The 22,184-nt window shown below is 54.7% G+C and overlaps 1 protein-coding gene across 1 annotated transcript in view; it reads left to right on the top strand.

Annotated features, from left to right (window-relative positions):
* The window catches only part of LOC111557856, a 44,461-nt gene extending 26,579 nt beyond the window's left edge, over window positions 1-17,882 (top strand). Inside the window, exons 2-4 of the mRNA XM_045044184.1 lie at window positions 16,004-16,332; window positions 17,148-17,251; window positions 17,394-17,882. Of these exons, the coding sequence (XP_044900119.1) occupies window positions 16,004-16,332; window positions 17,148-17,251; window positions 17,394-17,466 (506 nt within the window). The 3' untranslated portion in view covers window positions 17,467-17,882. The remainder of the gene's footprint in view (window positions 1-16,003; window positions 16,333-17,147; window positions 17,252-17,393) is intronic.
* The last annotated feature ends 4,302 nt before the right edge of the window (window positions 17,883-22,184 follow it).

The raw sequence follows: 22,184 nt of genomic DNA, 5'->3' as shown, positions 1-22,184 counted from the left end.
ACATACATGGAGACCAGACCTGGGCCCAACCCACAGTCTGGAGTCAAGCTCAGGTGATACACAGTCTAAGGCAGAGCAAGACCTGCCGAACCCGTCTTTGACCAGCAGAGAGGAGGTCTGCCTGCAGACAATGTCAGAGGGAGAGAAAATTCTTTTGAAAGTCACTGACTTTGGGGGCGGTTTGTTATGCACCATTATGGGAGCAGTAGCTGACTGATGCGCTGGGTCTAGAAGAGGCTGGGTTTTTGAGAAGCTGATGTGGGGGAGAGGAAGGAGGTTGTCCTAAGATGTTGGTGTGGGGGGAATCATACAAAGGCACAGAAGCAAGAAGACAGAAGTCTGAGTGTGAGCTTAGCAGGGAGGCTGGAGAGGGTCTGGGGAGGTGGGAGGGAGAGCTGGAAAAGCACATTGGAAGCGGGCCGTGCAAACGGGGGGTGGTCTCAGAGAAGATCCCCTACCCCTGGGCACTGTCCTTCTCCCCTTATTACGCCCTTTGTATCCAAGCTTTTTCCTGAATTGCCATAGTCCTTGGGAAAGAGGTATTTCCTCTGGGTAACTACAGGAAACCTGGGGAGCCCACTGGAACACCTGGGTGTTTCAGTGAGGGCCTTGACCCCCAGAGGGATATTCTGAGCAGGTCCAGACGCTGGGCTTTCACTTGGTTCTCTTGCTTTCAGCCCTCAGCCCGGCTATAGGGGCCGCATCCAAATGGTCCTTGGGACCCTCCTTCCCAGATGTCCCGGCCAAAAAGCGGTGACACGGAGGCAGGTGCCAGGATCGGCGAGTTGCCTGGTGGGAAGCAAGATGGGCTTGGAAATCTGGACGCGGCTCCTGGAACCCATGATGGTCTGAATAAGAGCCACGATGCGGACGGCACGTGGCCCCAGCAAGAGATTGGGTTCGGGGGGCTGGTTGAGGGCAGGGGGCTGGGGAGAAGGAAGGGCACACAGCTTCTCTTACCACCAGCTTCCCGAGGCTCACGATCCAACCTGAGTATCATGAATCCAACTGACACGGTAAAAAGTTTCCAAATATAAACAGCGCACAGCCCCATCAACATGTTAATTAGGGCTCATTAACTGTGAACAAGCCCCGTGCAGCCTGAGGACGCAGCCTCGGGCGGAGGATGTCTCCGGAACCTTCTGTCCGCCCCCCGGCGACTCAGGCACGCGCCCATCTGTTGGGACCCCTGGGCTGCCCGGCCTTCTGCTGTGGTCGGCCAGCACAGATGCCCTGCACACCCTGTCCTGTTGGGCCTTATTGTTTTGGTAGCTTGGTTTCCGTCCGTGCTGGGGTCTGTGTGCATGACTGACGCGCGAGGAGCCGCTGCCACAGCACAAAATCCATACGACGTCTGCAGGAGTGGTGGTAATGAATTGAAAGAACCGTAGGCTGCTCACGGCCGCAGATCCCAGGTCGCGGCAGGGCCTGGAGCCCAAGGCCCTCGCCAAGCTCGCGTCACCAGATGAGGGCGAAATCTATTTGGAGGGGAAGAGAGGACGAGATTTCTTGCTGCCCTGCCCATTTAAATAGCAGCCGTTAAGATTAACTCCGCTTAGAGCAAAACAAAACAAGAAATCAATGCAGCCCGGATCCGGCTGCCTTTTAATTATTGTTATCGTTATTTGCACCGCTAAACTTGTCATGATCAAAGGTGCCTTCCGGAAGGTTTGGGGCAGCCTGGAAGGTGCTGATGATTGCCATCACTAGGTTAGGTCTGCCGGGGGGCGCGACCAGAGGGCCCAGGCAGAGCTGGGTTGTGTCGGCTCTCAGGACGAGGAGAGGATTTTGCCACACTCCCTTCGGCGCTTTGGTTTTCAAGCCCATTGGGTGCGAGGAGGAGGAGTCAGGGAGAGAGAGCCTGCCTGAAGGGTCCCGGCTGGAGTGGGTGCTGCTGACACCCCACCAGATCTGCCAACCCGCAGTGGTCCCCTCTGTGGAGAAGACCCCCCTCCCCCCCCCCCCCCCCAGGGACCAGCCGAAGACGGGCAGTGCAAAAGGCTGGCCCCAGCCTGAAGTCCCTTCCTGCCTCTCCCTGCCCCATGCATTCTCCTGGGAGCACTCACAGGGGTCACCCACCAGGAACCCCCAGGTCGGCGCTCCTTCTAGAGCACCCGCTGAAGATCCCTGCTGGTGCCTCTATTAGACGTCCTGCCGTCCTGAGACTTTCCAAGCTGCACGCAGGTCTCAGCCCCTCAACAGGTAACGGGTGGGTCACTTCTGAAGGAAGAGGGTTAACAGCCCCAGTGGTTACCCCTGCGGGTTGTGGCTCCCGAACCTTTTGCCCCTTCACCTATGACCTTTCACCTGCCAGCTGTCTTCCCTTTCCCACGGCCTGCCCCATGGGCCTCGGACTCCTCACAGAGACAGCTTCTCCGGCTCCCACAGGTGCCGTGTGGAGGCAAATCTCTGTGTAAAAATACACAATAGTGTGTGTGCATGTGTGTACCCATGTGTTGGTGCATGTGGATGCATGCACACGTGTAGACGTAAGTGTATATCTATGCACACCGCACATGTATATCGTATGCCTTTGTGTATACATGGGCACATGCATTTGGATATATGTACGTGCGCGCACTTCCATGTGTATATCTACACCCATGTGCATGCATACAAATATGCACGTGTGTTTCTATACATTTGTGCACACGCATGTATGTGCACGCCGGTGTGCGTGTGCACATGCGTGCGCGTGTCTACATAGATATGACTGCCATCCACGTGTATATGTGTGTCCTTGTATATATATGTATGTGTGCACCTGCATGTGTATGTATATGGATGTCTATATCTGTGTGTGCATGTGTATATGTGTGTGTGCGTCTATGTGTGTGTGTTTATGTATATATGCATCTATGTGTGTGCCTGTGTATATGTATGTGTGCCACTGTGGATGCGTGTACATGCATGTGTACATCTGTGTGTATATGGATGTGTGCATCTATGTGCGTGCACACCTCTGTGTGTATACAGATGTGTGCATCTATGTAGGTGTGTGCACATATGTGCACACCTCTGTGTGTATATGGATGTGTATATCTCTGTGTACGTGTATGTATACATCTGTGTAGATGTACGTGTGCATATATGCGTACACCTCTGTGTGTATATGCATGTGTACCTCCGTGCCTGTGTGTGTGTATGTATGTGTGCGGTGCACCTCTCTCTGCACACACGTACGTGCAGGTGCACCTGCCAGTCTCCCGGGGCTCTGCTGACCCCTGGCGGATACACCCTCCCACCTTCAGGTCTCACACCTCCGGGCCACCTGCAGTTGCCGCCCTGTCTCCACCCCCGCCCATCACCTCCACCGCAGCGTCCTGTTTATCTCTTCATAGCACTCAGAGGCCCCTGCAGTGACATTACGACTTTTATTGCTGATATGCTCTGTGTCTCCGCAAGGGCTGGTGTTGTTCCCTGTGGGAAGCCAGTGACGGAGCAGGGCCTGGCTCTCCTGAGGTTGGAGTCTGCCCCACCGCCCACGGGCTTCCTCCTTGGCCACAGTGGGAATTTGGGGCCGTCTCCGGCCTGTGTGGCTGTCAGCCTTTTGTGTTCTTTGGGGCTGGTGACCAGGGTCAGACCTCTTCCCCACACAGAGGACGCAAGCTGGCCGGTCAGCATCCTCAGAAACGGCTCTCTGGATGCCACCGAGACGGAAGCCACTTCCAGACGCCCAATGTGGCTGGCCCAGCTGTCTCACCAGGAAATGTTTTCATTGGTGTCTGTTTTATTCCTGGGGGGCGAGGAGGGGCACGGCCTTGGGGCTGCCCGGGAGGAGGGAGCCGGTGGGTGTGGGCTGGCCCTTGGTCCCCCACTGTCCCCTGGGGATGCCCCACCTGAGCTCCAGCTCAGGCTGCCTGCTTTCCCTCCGGGTGGGCCGATGGGGCAGTGAACACCCTGGGGCAGCTGGGTCCTGCAGTGGAGAGAAATCCCTTTCCTTCACTCCCTTCTTGCCAGGAGGATCTTCCGGAGCCGACCGCTCCAGCCCCTGGGATAAACGAACATCTCGAGGATCTGGTCTCCAAAACATCTCTCTCCTGCAGAGGAAGGAGCACAGAAGTGCCGGGGGAAGGATCCTTCGTAGAAGAGCGTGAGAGCCCCAGACGGGGCCTTTGCCTCTCGCTGATGCTAACGAATTTCAAGTCGGCGCGGCAGGATAACGGGGTGCACGTGCACCTGTGTGCGTGCGTGTATCCTGGGTTCCAGGGGCTGAAGTGGCACCCGAGGGCTGGAGCGTCTGTGGGTCCTTGGCAGCTCGTGGTTGGGGGGCCCAGCGGTTGGGCTGGGTGCGTGCCTGGCTGGACAGCTCCCCCTCCCACCTGGCCCTCTTTCTGTCCACAGGCCTGGCTTCCGTCCCCGTCACCACTTACTGTATCGGGGACCTCCCGAGGACTTCCATTTGCAGAGCTGGCTGGACACATTACACAACAAATGGCCGGCAGTGGTGAGTCCCAACTGTGACCTTCGCCCCGGAAAGGAGGCCGCTTGGTTTTGAAGCTGCGTTGAACCCTGTGTCGGCTGAGACCGGCCTTTTCTCCCCCAGCGACGAGATTAAAATGCCTCGAGGCAAAAGTGACAGCTGCCTCTTTATCTTGAAAATGCATGTCAGTGAGGAGCACACTGCCCAGGGCCCCTTTGGGTTGGTGTTAGGCCGCCGCCCCTGTGACCTAACCCCATCGATTTCCCCAATCTGCCTCTGACGAGGCGTGTGCTGCGATCAATATGCGCGCAGTCCTGCGAGTGAAGGCAGAGGGAAGGCAGGGGGCCACGGGCCGGGCCTGCCAGTCATGGGAGCGCCCACCCATCTGGCCAGAGCTGCCCCCCAAAGGCAGGACGGTGAGAAGCAAGGGTCAGCCACACACGGACCACAGGAGCCCAGGGGGCTTCAGGTGGATGCAAAACATAATTCACGCGGGCACCGCTTGGGCCCAGCTCACGTCGCGTCTGGTGTCTCCCTCCCGCCCTTGCCTGCGGGAGGGCTCTTTGCCACCTGAAGGGTCACGTTCAGTCTGCTCCCGGCCTGGGTTTCCACTCAGCCTCGTTACCCCCTGGCTCCGTTCAGTTTGGAGTCTCTGTGCCTTGAACCCAGACCTGGGCCCCCAGTGAATGATTGTTGAATGACCCAGTGAATTTCTGGTGGGACTGTCCTGCCCCCACCGACTGTGTCTGTCCCTATTTGAGCTTCTCTGTCCCTTGTCCCTCGGCCCAGGACATCTGTGTGGGGCATGTACCTGGGTATTTCCATTCGAGGAAACCTTCCTGCACATCCTTCAGAGATCCCCGCCCAAATGTCACCTCCTCCAGGAAGACTTCTGTGGCCTCCAGCTAGAGGGGGTCCTTCCCCCCCACCCCCCTGAGCTCAGGAGGGGCACTGCGTGATCTCAGAGGTGTCCCTTCCAATAATGGCAGCTGCTTCCTTTTTTGTTCTCGCTAAATATTGCAGCGGTGGTGGACTGTCCGTGGCCTCCTCTGGGGAGTTTTTTTTGAGAGGAAGCTGGCTTTCGAAAGCCCCTCATTTCTGTGCCTTGGCTGGAAATACCGCTGCTGTGCCAGGGCTTTGAAGCTAAGTCTTAGATCCGACCTCTTTTCTTCTGGGCGTCCGGGGCCGGGCCTTGGGCGGCTGCCAACCCCTTAACAGCGGGGCGTTTTCCGTGTCGTCTGGCCTCCGATGGCTAGTGGGACCACGGGCTACGCCTCTTCTCCCTGCCCAGCCGTGTCCCCCCAGAGCCAGGCTCCCGGCAGCTCGTGTTCCTCTCCTGCTCGCACCAGCCGTCGGCGGTCCTGGCTGTCCCCGCACAGCCTGCGGTTCTGTGTTGCCTGCTTGACTGCTGGTCTACCAGCTCCGGTTCCGCTGCGCCCTGCTGTCTGGGCCCCATGCGCGTCTCCCCGCGCCCTCTGCCCGGCGCGCCCCCTCCGCTGTCCGCACCTGGCCTGCCTGGGTGCGTCCTCAAGACCGAGCCGAGGAATCGGAATGGCTTCTGGAGCCTCCGCTTGGGCTGTATGTCTTAGACCTCATTTCACCACCTGGGCCCATTTGTCCCCCGTTAAGTCATCAGCATTCAAGGCCCAAGGCTGTGTTTTGTTCCTCTCTGTACTGCCGGCTCCTGGCCCAACCTTTGCTGAGCCCAGCACGGCAGGCTGAGCGGGACCGGCCTCCGGTAGCCCAACACAAGGCCAGATGGCGGGCTGGCTGTGTCCAGGGTGAGGGCGCTCTCCGCCAGGGCAGACGCCTCCCCCTGAGACCGACGCCTCACCCCCACTTAACCAGGCCAGAGGCCACCCCTGGGGTGTGGCCTTGACTGTGCGGGGAGATGTATCAGTCCGTCCTGCTGACCGCCGGACAGGCCGTCCTCAAACACCACTGACTTGCCACACTGCGTGCTCACTTGCGATCACACGGAGTCCAGTGCTGACATCTTCCCCAAGAGGGGCTCAGCGCCAGCTGGCTGTGGAGACAGGGTGGGGACAGTCCGTGGGGGCCGTGGCCACCTCCGTCTGGAAGTGAGGGCACATTCTTCCATTCTTCTTTTGGCCGGAACCAGACATCCAGCCCCAGGGGCATGCCGTGGGGGTGCGGTGGGGAGGGCAGGCCCCATGGAACACCTAGCGCTGGGACAGGCTCGCCGTCTCTGCCACGGGACTTTGGGGTCCTCCTGGGCACTGTACACGACAGCAACGTGCCCCAAACTTGCTAACTTTTAAAGTGAGCACAATAAAGCCATCATGGGGATTAAGGTCATACTGTCAGGAGAGGGGCTGTCGCGAGGCCTGCCACCAGCCACATATTTGCCCGTGGTGGCCCCTCAGAGTTCTACGGTGACAGAAGCACCTGAAAGAGGCGTCCGTGACAGCTCAGGACACTGTCCTGCTCGGCCAGAGCCCCCGTCCCTCCTGTTTACTGCTGCTTCAGAAGTGGGGGTCGAAAGCCAGAAAATTCACGAATGCCAAGTGCGTGTAGGCACTCAAGCCCAGGGTCCCGCACGTGGCTGCTGCGTGACCTCTTTTTGCCCGAGCGACTGTCCAGGGCTGTCAAATAAAGAAGGGCCGAGGCCTAGCAGAGCCGGAAGGGGCGGCACCCAATTTACAGTTGAGCAAAGAGAGGCCCGAGGACTTGCCTGAATCAGAGCAGGACCGGGGCTCTGACCCCGCTTTCCGGCTTCCAGGCCCTCCCTCTGGGCTCTGCTCCAGGCCTCCTTCCCAGTGAAGAGGTGTCTTACCGCCAGCTCAGGGCGTGTCAGCAGGATGAAAAAGTCTATGCAGGACATTCCCGTGTGCTTGTGTGGCAGAAGCTATCAGGAAAGGGGAGCCTGGGTGGTTCAGTCAGTTGAGCACCCGACTCTTGATTTCGGCTCAGGCCATGATCCCAGGATTGTGGGATCGAGCCCCGCATCGGGCTCTGTGCTGAGCGCGGAGACCACTTAAGATTCTCTCTCCTCCCCCCAGCCTTCCTCTGCCCCCTCCCTTGCTCTCTCTCCCTCAAATGAAAAACAGGGGCGCCTGGGTGGCTCAGTCGGTTAAATGTCCGACTTCGGCTCAGGTCATGATCTCACGGTTCGTGAGTTTGAGCCCCGTGTCGGGCTCTGGGCTGACAGCTCGGAGCCTGGAGCCTGCTTCCGATTCTGTGTCTCCTTCTCTCTCTGCCCCTCCCCTGCTCACGCTCTCTCTTCCAAAAATAAATAAACATTAAAAAAAAAATCTATCAGGAAATGATAAGAAAAATCGATAAAAGGAGACGTAAGAATGGGGGTGGTGTCTCAGGAGCAAAAACAAGTCTTGGGTATCCTCGTTGATTAAGGAGAGAGTGCAGCCGAAACCTGGGGGCTTGCACAGAGTCCTGTCTCACCTGAAGATGAAAATAACTAAATGTGCAAGCTAGATCGAGAAGTGTGCGTGGTCCCCGCAGCAGTCAAAAGGTGGGAGAGGCCAGCGTCCACTGATGGATGAATACACAACATGGGGAACAGCCACGCAGTAGACTATTATTCGGCCTTGAAAAGGAAGGAGATTCTGACACCTGCTACAACATGGATGGACCTTGAAGTTATGATGTGGAGTGAAATAGTCCAATTGCAAAAGGATGAATATTCTAAGATTCCACCTGTATGAGTTCCCTGGAGTCGTCAGATTCATGGACGGAAAGTAGGATGGTGGGAGCCAGAGGCTGGGGGAGAAGGCTGGGCGGTCAGTGTTTACCGGACAGAGTTTCATTTTGGGAAGATAAGGAAGTTCTGCGGATGGACGGTAGGATGTCTGCACAAGAATGGGAATGTCCTAGGTGCCACCGAATTGCACACTCACAAATGGTTAAAGTGCTCAGTGCTATGTGTATTTTACTACAATTAAAAAAAAAAAAAAAGAAAAGAAGTGTGTGTGTTTCTGTCGGTTTCCATGTCTTTGTCATGCTTTCTCCGCTTCCGGCTGGGGTGTTTCTGGTGGCACCAGGAGTCCCGAAGGCAAATGCTGAGGCTTTTTAAGGTTGGCAAGGTTGCGTGTCAGGGCGGGCCTACCTCCCTTGGTAGAGGGCACCTTTCCCTGACCCTAAGACTTTCTGGATTTCAGGTTTCATGCTTCTGTTCTCTCCCACGCTTAGTGCTCAGCACAAGGCTATAAGGGAGTTCTGGATGGTTGTGCATAAACCCAAACTTACAGAAGGTGCACTGGGGATGATCGACCAAGGTCATCCTACCGTTTCTACTCCTGCAAAGATTTGCTGCAGAGTTAACTTCTTATAGGGAAACTTCAAGTGCAGTTCACTCTGAGCTGGGTCCACGTGAAAGTCAGGCTTTCTTTTTGGTTGAGGGTTGAGGGTTGGGGGAGGCTGCACGCATCCTTTACTGAGAGCGAGTTCCCCCTGGAACTGTATCCTGCTTTCACAATAAAACAAAACCAGGCAGTCAGCGTTGTGGGAGGGGCGGGCAAACTGGTGAGGAATGGGGAGAGGGTGACCTGGGGCATCAGGTGCTTGCGAGATCTGCTCTGAGTGCAAAGCCCTCCTACACTCACATCTCAGAAGTCCTTGGCAAGGTCTGGGCCCCCACAAAGGACGTGGGAGGGAGACGGCCTCAGCCCAGGATGACTTCATTGTGGAGACAGAAACTAATTCCTCTCTAAGTGGAAAAAGGCTCTTTAGCTGCATTAAGAGGCTGAAATCTGATGAAAAGGCGAATAGATTCAATCTTCCTTGCACCAGTGGCCTGAGACTTCATCAGACTCAAACCGATTAGAAAAATTCACATTGAAAGCATCGTTTATAATAGACCAAAATCATAGAAAACATTTGGCCTGGAGGGAGGAAGGGAGAACATTTCCACCCAAGCCATAATCTTTCATTGCCTCCCCCCGCCTCCTTTATGGGGTCTGACAGCCCTGTCTCCTCCCCAGGACTAATCATTAGACTAATTAGTGGCTAATCAATGTTTAATTAAAACTCAGCCATTAATTACAGGAAGTGCCATGGCAACTTGGGAATAAACTGTGGTTGCAAGAGGGATCTGATTTCCATAAGCACGGCCGGTGACCAAGGAAGAAAACTTTCCTTCTTGCTCCTGTCGGTGCTTCTTTGCACTCTGGCTTGGCTGGATCTGGAGGTCTGGAGAGGGGATAAGAGAATGCGTGGGGAGCGGGATGGATCGATCCAAGCATCTTGGCTTCTGGCCCGTTACCCAGTTTCCCCACCCACTCCACGGGCCCTTTCCTCACGGTTCTGGCATTGCTTTTCCCACATCCTGCATTTAACCTATTTTTCTCTGAAAATCCCTTATTGGGTGTCTACACACTTGTATTTAAATTTTTTTTTTCAACGTTTATTTATTTTTGGGACAGAGACAGAGCATGAACGGGGGAGGGGCAGAGAGAGAGGGAGACACAGAATCGGAAACAGGCTCCAGGCTCTGAGCCATCAGCCCAGAGCCCGATGCGGGGCTCGAACTCACGGACCATGAGATCGTGACCTGGTTGAAGTCGGACGCTTAACCGACTGCGCCACCCAGGCGCCCCTACACACTTGTATTTAGACTGACGCTCACAGCTGTTACTGTAAACTACAAGGTCCTGTATCAGTGGTTCTCAACCCTGGCTGCAAGAGAGGTTACAAAAATTTGAATAGAAGGCTAGACAAATGGCCCAATGAAGAGAGCAGAGAGCCCAGAAACAGGCCCAGCACATATGGGCAAACAACACATGATAGAAGACAAAGGTGGCCCTGCTGCAGACGTGGCACGGGTGACCTTGGCTATAAACGGTGCTGGGTCAATTGGATAGCCACCTGAAAAAACAGGAAGCATGATCCCTACCTCACACCATACATGGAAATCAATTCTACCTTCTAGAAGATGATATAGAAGAAAATTTGGAATATTTTCATGATACAAAGGAAAAGATGGACAAATGGGGTTATATTAAAACTAAAGGGGTCTGTTCACCAAAGGTCACCGTTAAGAGAGTGGAAAGGCAAACACGAAGCAGGAGAAGACATTGCAATAGATATGACTTAAAAAAAGGGGCTCGTAGAAACCCGGGTAAGAGACTTGAACAAGTACTTCACAAAGTGCCTTACTAGGCATCAGGGAAATGCAAACTGAGATGCCACTATGACCCACCAGGGTGACTAAAATGAGTAAATTGGTGACCCCAGGGGCTGGTGAAGACAGAGGACGATGGCAACCTTCACATGTTGCTGGTAGAAGCGTGAGCAGGAACAGCTGCTTTGGAAAACTGTTCAACAGGATCTGCTGAAGCTGAACATATGGCGGCCCCGGGGCCCCACGGCTCCGCCCCCAGACACCCATTGGTGGAAATCCACGCACACGTGCACCAAGACACACACACACCAAGAGTGGGCACGGCACCATCATCCTTCATAGCTCCAGATGGGAAGGAACCCAAATGTCTTTCGACAGGAGCGTGGCTGAATAAAACTGTGGTGCATTCATACAACGGAATACATAACAGAGTTTCTACACTCAGTGGACCTCACAAAAATAATGTGGCAGGAAAGGACCCAGGCACAAAATTGGGGATAGACTGTTCTATTCCACTCAGACTTTAGGATCAGGCCAGACACAATGGTAATTATCTTTGGGAATGAAGAAGGGCAGGGGAGAACGGGGGGCCACCTGTGGGTCTGTGATATTCTATTTCTTTTTTTAAAGTTTACTTATTTATCTCAAGAGAGAGAAAGAGCAGGACAGGGGCAGAGGGAGAGGGAGAGACAGAATCCCAAGCGGGTTCCACGCTGTCAGCACAGAGCCCAAAACAGGGCTCCATCTCACGAACTGTGAGATCATGACCTGAGCTGAAATCAAGAGTCAAATGCTTAACCGACTGAGCCACCCAGGTGCCCCTGTGATATTCTACTTCTTGGCCTCAGTGATGGGTACATGGATGGATGGTCCACTTTGTGACTATTCATTGAGCACACACTTCTGATTTGTGCACTTTGGGACACAGGTGTCATTTTCTTAAAGAAAAAAGCAATAACAAATTAAGGCCTGGCTCCAGGCCAGAATAATTAGGTCGGGGTCCCTGGGGAGCCGGGGGTGCAGGTAACAGGAGGTTTCCGAGGGGTTCAGGTGACTCTGATGTGTACCGGGGCTCCCCACCCAACCTGGCTTGTGTGGCCAAACTTGCTCACCCCTGCCCTTCTCATTTCTGTCCCTTGAACGTGCCCGGTGCTCTCTGGCACCAAATCATTTGCTGTCTCCTGCCAGGCCCCCTCAAAGCACCCCCTAAAGTCACTCCCCTGACCTGTCTACCTAAAATGGGCCCCTCGTCCCGGCCACTTCCTGTTCCATCATTCTGTTTGTTTACTCTTCTTGTGGTACGACGTCCAATACTCATCTGATTCCATTTCGCTTGCATCTTCCTGGATTTCGCGGGAGACCTTCTCTTCCCACCTCCCTGGCAGTTAGGTTGGGGCCCGTGAGTTGTGGACAGAAGAGACACACGCCACCTCCAGACCTTGCCACAGAACCTCTTGTGGGATGGCCCGCACTCTCTATTCCTCTTCTACAGTGACCGAGGCGACCACCTCTGTTAGCTGAAGAGCCCAGGACGTGAGGAGCCTGGATCCTGGAGTCCCCGATGGGAGGAGAGTCGCAGAGAGGGGCCATGCTGATTGTAGGTGAGAAACGATCTTTCGGTTAAGCTCTGAGCTTTCAGGGTTTACTTGTGCCTGCGGCGGAGCAGAGACGGTCTTGACTTGGATAGCAGTTACTGCAGCCTGAGATTACCTTGTGGAATTTCTTGTCTATAGGTTTCCTTTCTGTCTCTTTGTCTAGAACAAGCACTCCTGTTTACAGCTTCATGTCTAGGCCCAGAGCATGATTCAGTATCAAGAGGACTCTGGAGACAGGGGTGATGCTCTCAGGGGAGGAGGGGGATGCAGGAGAGAGTGCAGGTCTCGGGTTCACGTCCCTCTGTGATCTGTAGTTTCTCCATCCGTAACAGTGCCTACGGCGCAGGCTTGTGGGAAGGACCACGTGAAATCCTTGCCTACGGGCCACCTAGCATGGTGCATGGTGGAGGGTCGGCAGGTACCTCTCCCTCGGATTGCAGATGCAGGAGAGCAGGAAGCAGACAGGGGACTTGAAGCCTCGAGTCAAGTTTGCTCGGCCAGCATCTGTGTTCAGTGGTGGGGCGGCTGCACCTTCAGCTGGGAGTGGCCTGGAGGTAGGCTCATCGCTGGGTGGGCTCAGGGAGAGGTGCCGGGGCACTCTGTCCCCACCCCGGGCGGTGCAGGGTGATGTGATGTTCCCTGTTGGGCGACTGGCCCTGGGCGCACCTGGAGGTCACAGCAGGGCAGCCTGTGAATCCTTGGGTCCCCTGTCTGCCTCCCCTTTCATGTTGTGCTGCTTCGGTGCCCTCCAGCTCCGTCTTCTACCCGTGTCCCGGCCCAGGCTCACCTGTCTGCAGATTCACCCTGGTGACACTGCTGAGTTTCACCTTTCCTGGGACACCTGCATTTTTAGAGATGACTCTGGAGATTGCAGAGCCTTTGTACTGAGCAGAAGACCAAGTGGTAATGAAGGGCATGCAAGGGCTTTTCACACGGTGCCACCTGGGAGGGGCAGGGGGCAGTACCCATCCAGGTAAGAATAGTAGGAACAGCGGGCCAGGGAGAGCTCCAGTCCAGGGGGTTCTAATCCTTCTGTACCAAAGCCCTTTGGCATCTGGTGAAGCCAGCAGATCCTTCTCGGAGAAATAGTCTTAAATCCATGAAAGAAATTTCCGAGGGTTATAGTATTAAAATATAATGATCAAGATATTTTAAAAAACAAGGCATTGTTGTATGTGCTTTTTTTGTTGAAGAGAAATTCTTACAACGTAAAATGAACCATTTAATTTTATCTTTTTAAGACTAAAATTTAAAAAAAAATTTATTTTATTTTTACTTATTTAAAAGTTTTAGAAATGTTTATTTATTTTTGAGAGAGAGAGACACACAGAGCATGAGCAGGGGAGGGGCAAACAGAGAGAGGGAGACAGAGTCCGAAGCAGGCCCCAGGCTCCGAGCTGTCAGCACAGAGCCCGGCTTGAACTCATGAATCGTGAGATCATGACTGGAGCCGAAGTTGGATGCTTAACCAATTGAGCCACCCAGGTGCCCCTAATTTAATTTTATTTTAGAGAGAGAGAGGGAGAGAGCACAATGGGGGAGAGGGGCAAAGGGAGAGAGAGAGAGAGAGAGAGAGAGAGAGAGAGAATCTCCAGCCAGCTCTGTGTTCAGCAAGGAGCCTGAGGCGGGGCTCAGTCCCACGACTGTGAGATCATGACCTGAGCTGAAACCAAGAGCTAGACTTTCAACCGACTGAGCCCTTCAAATGAACCATTTTAAAGCACACGACTCAGTGGCATTTAGTGTCTTCACAATATTGTGCAAGCACCCCTACTCGTGGTTCCACTGCGGCTGCCTGAGCCCCATGAGCGGGTCTCCCCCACTCCTCTCTTCTCCCGGAACTGCCAGTCTTTCTCCATGGACCCACCCATTGGACTTCTGTGACTGGGTTCTTCCACTGAGCGTCATGTTGACAAGGTTTAGCCACGAGGGAGCAGGTATCAGAACTTCCTTCCTTTACGTCCAAATACGATTCTGTTGCGCTCTCCATGTTCCCTGACTGATAGATAATATGGGTTGTTTCTACCTTTTGGCTATTAAATGTGCTTCTTTTTGAATGTGTTAACTCGCACGGTGGGCTGGTGGGTCTAAGAAACACCTACGTCTAGAAATAACGACCAGGGAGAGTGATATTTTGCTATGCGTGCGCCACCTGGCAGGTGCCATGGAAATACCCACGATTCCACTGGGTGGGGGCCTCCACCCGTGATTGGGACATTGAAACATTGAACAAGCAGAGGGGTGTGTGGGAAGGAATGTGCTGTTTCCTGATCAAGTTCCCAGACCTTCTCATTTCTCCCCAGGTTCGGAGCCCCCGGTCTCGCCTGACTCACCCATTCTTGTGAGAAAGGATCGGAGCCCCGCGCAGCTGGGACCAGGACCAGGGCCAGGGCCGTGGGGTTTCTGGCTTCTCTGGCTCAGCAAGACCCAAGTGTTTCGGCCGGGGGGCCACTGAGCGTCTGGCAGTGTGTCCTGATCTGGGTCATGGGCGTGAAGGTCAGCGCGCGGTGGGGACGTGCCTCCGGTGCCCCGTGCACCCACCCTCCCAGCCTCCTAGCCACCAGGCCTCCCGCCCCTCCTGCCCCCCACCAGCCCTGCCCTCCAGGCTGCCTCTCACTCCTCCTGCTCCTCTGGGGAGACGGAAGGTGTGAGGGCGGCTGTGGGTGACCCCGTGCACGCTGTCCTTTCTTGCTTTGCCCTGATGCTTTTTTAAAAAGTTGCAGCTGCGGGGTGAGAAAGAGGGAGCCTGTACTCTTCCACCGTGAAAAGGAACGAAGCCCTGATGACATCCTATGGCAGGGACGGACCTGGAAACGTGCTCCGAGAGAGAGAGAGAGAGACCAGACACAACGGGACACGTGGGGTGTGACTGCAGTTCCGTGAGATGTCCAGAACAGGCGGATGCGTGGGGACAGAGAGCAGAGCCCTGTTGCCAGGGATTGGGGAGGCGGGGAGGGAACGGCCCCTAGAGGGGTCGGGCCTCCTTCTGGGGGTGATGAGAAGGTTCCGGAGTGACACAGAGGTGCTGTCTGCACAGCACCGTGAGTGCGCTAAGTACACTTCAAAATAGTTAATTTTATGTGGGTTTGACCTAAATTGACAACCCCACCCCCGTAGCCCCGCATTTCCCCTGGGCTGCTGGGAGAAGTGAGCCGGACGACCGCTGTTCAAAACCCACCGACCCGCGGTTGGCCGCCCCGAGGTGACCTCCCTGCTCCGTGTGGGATCCGGGGTCCTGCGGGTGCTGGGAACGCTTCCCTCTCCTTCCGGTTTTCATCCGAGGCCAAGAGCTGGCCGAGCGGCTGTATCACCGTGCACGTGTGAGTCAGGAAGCAGAGAAGGGAGAGACTCCGGCCTCCCTTCTAAGACCTCCCCTGTCTGTAATGAGTTCCGTGACTCCTTCCTTGTGGCAGTAGCTTCTCAGCTGAGGAAAAACTCATGAGCAAAGTAAGTCCGTCCCCTGCGCTGCCTGGGTCGGGGCCACTGAAACGGAAGGGTCTCGTCTGTTATTTTTACAGGAGGACAAAATGTTCTCACCCCTTTCCCCCCCTCCTCGGAATTGTGAGCTCATGTGGTCTTGGGGGAGTCTGTCCAGAAGACACCACCTGTGTCCTGAGAGACACCAGGGGCCCCACTGAGATGTGCCCCTTGGTGTCCTCCCGACAGAGCCCCCGGAACACTCTGGGAAGCAGCCATTCTGATCGCTCACCAGACGCGGGTCTCACAGCAACCCCATGTTCTTTCCTCAAGGGGCAAGGCTGGTTTTTCTGGTGACGTCCATGCCGGCAGAATGCTGTGGGCGCTCGGGGTCCAGGTCTGTTCTCTATGGGCTTCTGGAATCTAGCCAGAGTGGGTATGTGTGGTCCGAGCGCTGAGAGTGCTGAGTATGTGGGGTGGGGACAGGGGTGCTTGCAGGCTTAGAGACCCCCTACAGTCTGCCCCCTACCCCTACCCCCGAGCTCCTAGAACAGACTGCCGGGAACCAGGTCAGAGGTTTCCAGGGCTCTGTGCATGTGCTCCCCGTGCCCTCCCACCCTCCTCCCATCCTCCTCACCAACAGGTACTGCATCATTTTCAAACGGGGACCTGGGATTCTCTTATCCTTCTATCCATTTGATGCCTTAATTCACCGCGTGCTTGCGGAGTTCCCGTTCTGTGCCAGGCACTGGGGGGACAGCGGGGGCGAGGCAGACCCCCTCCTGCTGTTGTACCAGGTGAGGCGGAGGGGACCCCCCAGCCGCAGCACTGTTGTGGTGGGCACAGTGGGGGGAGCTAGGAAGCAGGTGAGGGGGGCTGTGCCCTCACGAGGTGTCAGGGGCCCCGTCTCTGCAGAGGGGACCTCTAGCTGACACCGGACGGATGGCTGGGTGTTGGACACAAGAGTGGGGAGCAGCTGGAGAGACCGCCAGGCATGAAGACGTGTGAAAGGCAGGAAGCACATCCCCAGGGACGGGGGCAGCTAAGGGCTGGGTGTGATGATCAGAGTTGCCTTCGGCAAAGGTGACCCTCTGCCCAGAATAGGACAGGGGGGATGGGCAAGCCAGAACAGGTGTTGACAAACAGCCGTGGGCTGTTTTTGTCCTCAAAGCTTTATGGAACCCAGCTGTGCTCATTAGTTTACCTCTTGCCAATGGCTGCCTTCTAGAAGTGGAATCAACGAACCAGAGGCTACTGGTCCACAGTGCCTGACATGTTTACGCCGACCTTTTACAGAAAGCACTTGCGGACTGCTCTGTTACAAAGCTGCCTTAGTTTGGGGTGTTCTGGAAGCAGAGATGAGATAGGTGTGGGCACGGCTCTGATGGCGATAGGTGCAGGGCATGGGCCGATGGGACCTGGGGCTGGATGGGGTCAGGCAGGGAGACAGTGGACGTGAGCAGTGCTGACAGAGACCCTGCTTTGAGGGAAGCAGTTCAGGTCCGGGCAGGCCTTGACCACCTGACAGTTCCAGAACCTTCTTTTTGTTTCTTCATGAGACCGGCTCCTTGTCTCCGCAGCTGAATCATGCTCCACGGATCTTCCCTTCCAGGACTCGCTGATGAAACTGAGAGGTGTCTTCACCTTTCTCCTAAACGTGACGTGGGGTGATGAGAACCCATGGTTCCCGGGAGCACCTGTCTCTATGAGCAACAGGTTTGTCTCCCCAGTCTGGAAGATGGCAGTCTACCTAATTCCTAACTCTGCCCTGCAAGCTCACATTCTGTCGGTCCACCAGGACGTGGCACCGTGGGCAGTGAGCTGTGGCTTTAATGTTGGCGGTTCTGTGTCAATACAGGCATAGCGCATCTGCAGGCAACGTTGTACCCGTCTGTCCGGATCGCCACTGGAAATCACACGCCAGAAGCTGAGCCTGGGCCGGTAGGCGGGTCGGGGTTCCTCCGCACAGAATGACTCTTGCCGAGCGCACGGCCTGGAGCTCTCCCTCCTGAACCCGAGACCCGGCTGGGGACACCCAGACGGTCATCTCAGGCTGGAGGAAACCCAGCGGGGCTCTGTTTTCTGAATTCCTGGGGTCCCTTCACTTGTAAAAAACGCCTTCACTGAGATGTGATTCCCACTCACACAAGTCACCTGTGGCAAGCGCACAATTCAGTGGTTTTGGTGTACTCGCGGGTGGTGCCGGCATCGCTCCGGCGAGTTTCAGAACGTTGACGGTGAAGGGTGTCATCATCGCCCCATTCCCCCAGCCTCCGGCCACCGCTGATCTGCTTTGTCTACAGGTTTCCCTGTTCTGGGCGTTTCACATAAATGGCGTCGTCTAGCACGTGGCCTTTTGAGACTGGCTTCTTAGACTCGGTCTCGCGTCCTCCAGGTTCATCCGTGTCGTGCCGGCGTCAGTGCTCCCTTCCTTGTTACGGTCAAATAATACTCCACTTCAGCTGCCCCTTCACTTCTGATGACCGTCACGTTGGCACCTGCTGCACCAGCAGCTGCGTAAAACGGGGGGCTGGCGCACGTTTTCTAGAAGAGGCCAGATGGTAAGTAATTTCAGCTCCATGGGCCAGGCGGCCTCTGCTGCACCTGGTCAGCTCTGCCGCTGTGGCTTGGAAGTGGCTGCTTGAATCTGGGTGTCCGTAGTGTGCACTGTCACGCTCTCCAGCCCCTGGCCCCACCTGCCCCAGGGTCGGTAACCCACCTCCTTGGGAGTGTGCCCTCCCTTCCTGGCACACGCGTCCTAGTGAGACAACCACCGAAAGTGTAACGTGTCTGCTGGCGGCCAGAGCCCTGGAGAGACAGTGGACGGGGCCAGGGCCCTGAGTGTGCTGGGGTGCCTGTGGGCACATGTGGGTGCACGTGTGCGTGCATGGATGCTACTTTACAAGTGGGTTGGGAAAGGCGGCTGGGCAGATGACAGGGAACCCCTGCAGGGGCCAAGGGGCTGGCCTGGCGCTGGAGGAGCCTGTGGTCGGCACGGTAGGGGCAGGTGGAACAGGACCAAGGGGGCTGGCTGGGCAGAGCTGTGCAGGATACGGTGCAAAGGGCCTGGGGAGCATAGAGCCGAGGGAACACATTGGGTTGTCCCGTCTTCCTTGTGCGGCTGTGGGCCAGACACTTCACCTCTCTGAGCCTGACTTTTCCCGTGGGCTCCTCGCACCCCGGGATCGTTGCAAAGTTGAAATCAGGCAGCAGTCGTGCCAGGCACACGGTCAGTGTAGGTCTCCACAACCGGTAACGAGAACACTGCCCGCTGCCTGTGGAGGGTAGGGAAGGCCCCCACCCCAGGGATAGGATGCCCACCTCAAGGACCTTCCCAGTAACTAATCTCTCCTTCCTTTGGATAACTACTAATCTTGGAATTATCATTCCTTTCTGGGTTCTAGGAGGTTCTTTGTTCTGGGATGTAACATAATACAGATCTGCGTTTCTTTAACTAGGGCCTTGGGCCCTTAGGACTAGGTGGGTTTTGGGATTCCAGCTTGTCTGGGTTTTAGGAAGATACCGCAATGTGTCTACATTTCGTGAAAGGCTCAGTGGGTCTGGGGTGGCACTTTGCACCACAGGTGAGCATTTCTGAAACAAAAGCATGGCCTGTCTGTTGGAGGAGGTCACGAGAGAATGTGACCACTGGTTGGTCCACAAGCTGGCCCTGGACAATCAGAGGCTCCTCCTGTCCCCTGAGCTTGGAACGTATGTTCCATCCACTGTCCTGCTGTTCCCACTGCGAGCCGTCTGCAAGGACGCAGCCCTGAGAGAGGAAGGTGTAGCTGAGACCTTCTGGACAGTGGATGTGACCGAACTCAGTTACGGCCTCTCCATAAACTTCTACAATTCTGGTGGTGGATGCCAAGCTGTGCTTGTCCTGTGGTGCCCAAGACCCGCCTCATTGTAAGTCTCCTTGCTTCTTAGGCTGGCACCTACCTATCTGAGCAGCCTCCCTCTTCTCCCAGCTCCCCCAGCCCCCTGGCACGGGCCTGTTTCAGATTTCCTCCGGGAAGGCTCCCAGGGCGCAAACCAACACAATCCCAATCAACGAAGGGAGTGACGGCCTCCTGTCCATTCAGGTGGGGTTTTGGTGGTCTCGGCTCACACTGAGAACCTTCTATGTGCCAGTCACTGGGGTTTTTATACATTGCTTCATCATATCTGCTAGTCACTCCTGGGGGTGGGTACACGGTTACTGCCCTGGGCACTGGGTCCCAAGGTCAGCTGGCTGGGGAGATGAGGAGTGGGACCGTGAGCCTGGAGTCTGTCTCCAGGGCACCTCCAGCTCTCCTTCTGTCCCCTTGCCTGCTGCGGGGACACGACCTCACCTTCCTCATTCTGGTTGAGGCGCAGGGCTTGGCCTCCAGCCCTGGGGCCAGCACCAGGTACTGAGCAGCCTCAGCAGAGCCAACATTTGACGTGTGTGCTGAGCGTTTCCTGATGGCGGCCTGGCTGGGAAGCTGAGCACTCAGGCCCCTGCTGACGCCATGGTCAAAATCGTCTTAGAACTTCTGGTTCAGAATTCCACTTGGATTCTACAGCTCATTCTTTGTTTTATGGACCTTCTACGGAGTCAGATCAGTCCTTGGAGGTAGGCCTGCTGTGTGCAAACAGCCAGGAAGCATTATCTATATCATGTTGCTTCAGAGAGAGGTGGGTAGGCAGAGGTTGCTGATAAAGCCATGAGGCCCGCATTCCTGTTGTGGCTTTTAAATGGGCCCTGAAGCCCCCTGGAAAAGAGGTGTCCTCAGATGTTTTAAATAGGTGTCACTAAACAACAAAGTGCTCTGCAGGACAAAATTCTACTCCATGTCTGAGTCCAGTGCCTTTTATTTGAAAATTGGGGCATTTAGTTATGGCTGGAGCTCGTGCACTGGGATGAACCTGTTTCCATACAGGGAGGGGCTTGTGCCTGGGGTGGGGTGGCCGTGCCCATGTTTATTAGAGCTCCAATCTGAGCCAAAGACTTTGGGGTTAGATCTGTAAAGTTTCCAATTTTTTCACAAAAAGTTTAGGCATATGGAATGAGCCTTTTATTTTTTTTTTAATGTTTATTTATTTGAGAAAGAGAGAGAGAGACAGAGAGAGAGAGAGTGCATACATGAGCAAGTGGGGAAGGGGCAGAGGGAGAGAGAGAGAGGGAGAGAGAGAGAGTCTCAACCAGACTTCACACTCAGTGCAGAGCTGGATGTGGGGCTTGATCCTACAAGCTTCAGATCTTGACCTGAGCTGATATGGAGAGTTGGACGCTCAACCAACTGAGCCACCCGGATGCCCCTGGGGTGAGCCTTCTAGACATGCCATAGTCCATGTGGCTTTTCTGATGCCCCTCTCAAGGGTTTTAGGCATGTATGGAACGAATTTTCCCAGTGCCTTTGTTTCCTCTCCCTCCACTCTGTCCTCATGCCAGGTCATTGTTCTGGAAGACTCTTGTCACTGGGCACAGTCTTTGGACAGTGGTCCTGAGGGGCTCAGGTGCTCTGGCTACACAGAGAACACGTCCTGGGTGGGAGTCCTGGCTGTGCTGGTTAGGACCCACAGATGTGGGCTCGCACGACACCTCTGGGGCTGTTTACAAGTCTGTACAGGAAGTGCTCTGGGTCAGGAACCTGGGAGTTCTTTGCAAGCTCTACAACCCCACCATTCCGTCTTTGTTTCTTGCCCTTGCTTATCCCCTCGGCAAAACTGTTAGCCTGCTCTGGATTACCTACTGTGTGAAGCTGAAAAGAAAAAGAGCAGTATTTATTTCAAATTCACACCGTTCAGATGGTCTACTCATTTATACGAGCCACATACGGGACTTGAACGAATTGGCGAGACCTTCCTGTACAGGTACCCCAATGTTTATTTTTGAGAAACTAAAGTAACTGGAAACAAATCAAGGTGTAGGACAGATAGTTTTAAAAGTCAAACGGTGTCCCAAGGTTGCAGAAAACACCCACAGCCTCCCCTCTCCCCACCTCCGCTCACATTCTTATCTGCCCTTAGCAGTTTCTTCCAGAACTTACCTCCTTAGTTCAGGCTGCTGTAACAAATTATCATAGACAAGGGTGGCTTCAACAACAAACATTTGTTTTTCACAGTTCTGGATGCTGGGAAATCCTCGATCAAGGGACTGACAGATCCTGTGTCTGGTGAGGGCCTGCTTCCTGGCTAGGATCTTTCTTTTAGATCAGATTTTTAACTTACTTACACCCCTCCCTCCCTCTCTTCTCTCTTCTTTCTTTCTTTCTTTCTTTCTTTCTTTCTTTCTTTCTTTCTTTCTTTCTTTCTTTCTCTCTCTCTCTCTTTCTCCTTCCTTCCTTCCTTCCTTCCTTCCTTCCTTCCTTCCTTCCTTCCTTCCTTCCTTCCTTCCTTCCTTCAGTAATCTCTATACCCAATGTGGGTCTTGAACTCACAATCCTGAGATCAAGAGTCACACACTCCACTGACTGAGCCAGCCAGGCATTCCTCCCTTCCACCTCTTTTTTAAGTTCTTATACCTCTTTTTGATATTCTTCCAGCTTCTCCAAATAGTATCTCAATTTTTGGTTAAATCTACATACAGATTTTCTTTATTATGATTATCATAACTACAGCTTTTTTGTTTTGGTACTTTTTGTTTATTCTAGAATTAATCATCGCTTAGGCTTAGGTACACCTT

The sequence above is a fragment of the Felis catus genome, chromosome E1, assembly GCF_018350175.1.
Source record: "Felis catus isolate Fca126 chromosome E1, F.catus_Fca126_mat1.0, whole genome shotgun sequence".
Taxonomy (NCBI): domain Eukaryota; kingdom Metazoa; phylum Chordata; class Mammalia; order Carnivora; family Felidae; genus Felis; species Felis catus.
This window is presented reverse-complemented; position numbering and strand designations above follow the sequence as displayed.